The 1,919-nt window shown below is 39.9% G+C and overlaps 1 protein-coding gene across 1 annotated transcript; it reads right to left on the reverse strand.

Annotated features, from left to right (window-relative positions):
* Positions 1-952: 952 nt before the first annotated feature.
* Positions 953-1,426, reverse strand: LOC145099671 (uncharacterized). The gene has a single exon (XM_079037204.1). The coding sequence runs from the start codon at positions 1,424-1,426 to the stop codon at positions 953-955; it is 474 nt and encodes a 157-aa protein (XP_078893330.1).
* Between the last annotated feature and the right edge of the window lie 493 nt (positions 1,427-1,919).

Below are 1,919 nucleotides of genomic sequence, written 5' to 3' on the forward strand. Positions count from 1 at the left end.
GTAAACTTACCTCACTTTTCTTGAGTTCAGAAGTAGAAGATACCATCAATGCAAACTGCAATTCCATCATCTTTTCTTCAGGATCAACTGCAACATTCTTCATGGGAGCTTCATCATTGACTTGGGTCAGTTGTCAGTTGAGCATTTTCAGGTGCTGAAATATTTAGAGCCTGAATCTGGTCCTCCCGGTCAAATGACTGAGCAACCATGGCAGTCTCACTGTTAACTGTAGCACCTCCACGATCGTTTCCCACTGCAACCATCGTCCTGTCATTATTCAGCCTTCGATCTGGTTTCGGGCATTCACGAGCAAAATGACATGGATCGTGACAATTGAAACATCATAGATTCCCTTTGTTGAACCCGACCTTTTTATCAACATTCATCCCCCAGTTATTCTTCCCCGTCCGTTTAGAAAACTGCTTCGCCCTGAATACTGCCATAGTAATTTGCCATGTAATATCCATCTCTTCCACATCTTCTGGATGGATCTGATCCAGATCAGCAAATGAAAACTGAGGTGGAAGCTCTCCAGCTACAAAAGCATTATAATAGTTAACAAGTCCTGTAACGAGAGCAAGATTGTCATCACTTTCCTTTGTGTTTAAGGAAGAGGCTACAACTGGCATATTAGAGGAGGGAACAGTTTGTGGAGTAGCATACGTATGGATTTGTGGGTGAGGCATGGATGACGCAGCAGTAAAGGTTTGAATTTGTGGTTGTTGAACAGCAAATACTTGACCTGAGGAAGAAATTCCAAGATTCGCAGTCGAATACGAATTCACATGATTAATCTCTCGTTGTTTATCATCAATATCACAAGCTTTGATGATCGCCATTGTTTCAGCAAGAGTGATGCGATTCAGATCCTTCGTCTTCTTAATAACAGCTACATTCATGTCCCATGACTTTGGAAGAGCATTCAGTAGCTTTTTGTTTATCTCAGATTTGGTCAAGAAAATCCTAGATATGTTATCTCAATAGTGAGAGTGGTGAATCGTTGTAGCTGAGCCTCCAAGGTTAATCTGGGAATGTAATTGAACATGTTGAATTTCATTCTCAGCATATCCTGGCGGCTTTCCTTCATGTCTTCATTTCCTTCATACACCTCAATCAAAGCTTCCCACAAAGCTTTAGCTGAAGTACACTCTCTGAAACCTTGAGCTATATCGGGAGATAAAGCCATGGTCAGAGTGGCCAAAGCCCTTTTCTGTTCTTCAACTTTCTCAAAATCCTCATATGTATAGTTGTCAACTGCTTTGTCAACTAGTTGTCCTGCAACAGTGGTGGTAATTCGAACATGACCCTCGATGATGCTGCTCCAAACTTTGAAGTATTTTATTTTAATATACTTCTCAATCCGGTATTTCCATTCAGGAAAACCATCTGCAGACAACAGTCTTGGAATACGTGTGGTTGTTGCCATGACAGAATCCGGTACATGATGATGTGTTTGACTTTGGGAATCCATTTTCTTTATTAATTTTAACGTTTAAAATAAGAAAAATGTAACAAAAATGAGTTTCTGGTCAGTTGTTTACGGCCGTAAACTGAGTTTACGGTCGGGTGTTTACGGTCAAAGTGTTTACGATCAAAGTGTTTTCGGTCACTAAAGATGAGTTTACAGTCTTTGAAGATGCTCTGTTTACGGTCCAATAACACAGTTTACTGTGTTTGAAGATTCTTGAGTTTATGGTGTTTGAAGATTCTTGAGTTTACGGTTGTAAACTGAGTTTACGGCCGTAATCACTTGGCAGTAAACTCCCAGAAATTCACGAAAACGCAAATTTAAAGCAAATTTGATCCCCTTTTAGCAACGAAAATACCAAGCCCAATCTCAAACAATGAAGAATATGAGTTTAAATGGCCGAAAACTCGATTGATTGATGCTTTGACACCGATTTTTCTCTGATACCAAT

Source organism: Lactuca serriola, chromosome 4 (genome assembly GCF_051521515.1).
Source record: "Lactuca serriola cultivar US96UC23 chromosome 4, Lser_US96UC23_V15, whole genome shotgun sequence".
Lineage (NCBI taxonomy): Eukaryota > Viridiplantae > Streptophyta > Magnoliopsida > Asterales > Asteraceae > Lactuca > Lactuca serriola.

Bases quoted from the DNA above. Each gene is read 5' to 3' on its own strand.
- LOC145099671 (XM_079037204.1), bottom strand. From the start codon at position 1,426: ATGGCAACAACCACACGTATTCCAAGACTGTTGTCTGCAGATGGTTTT.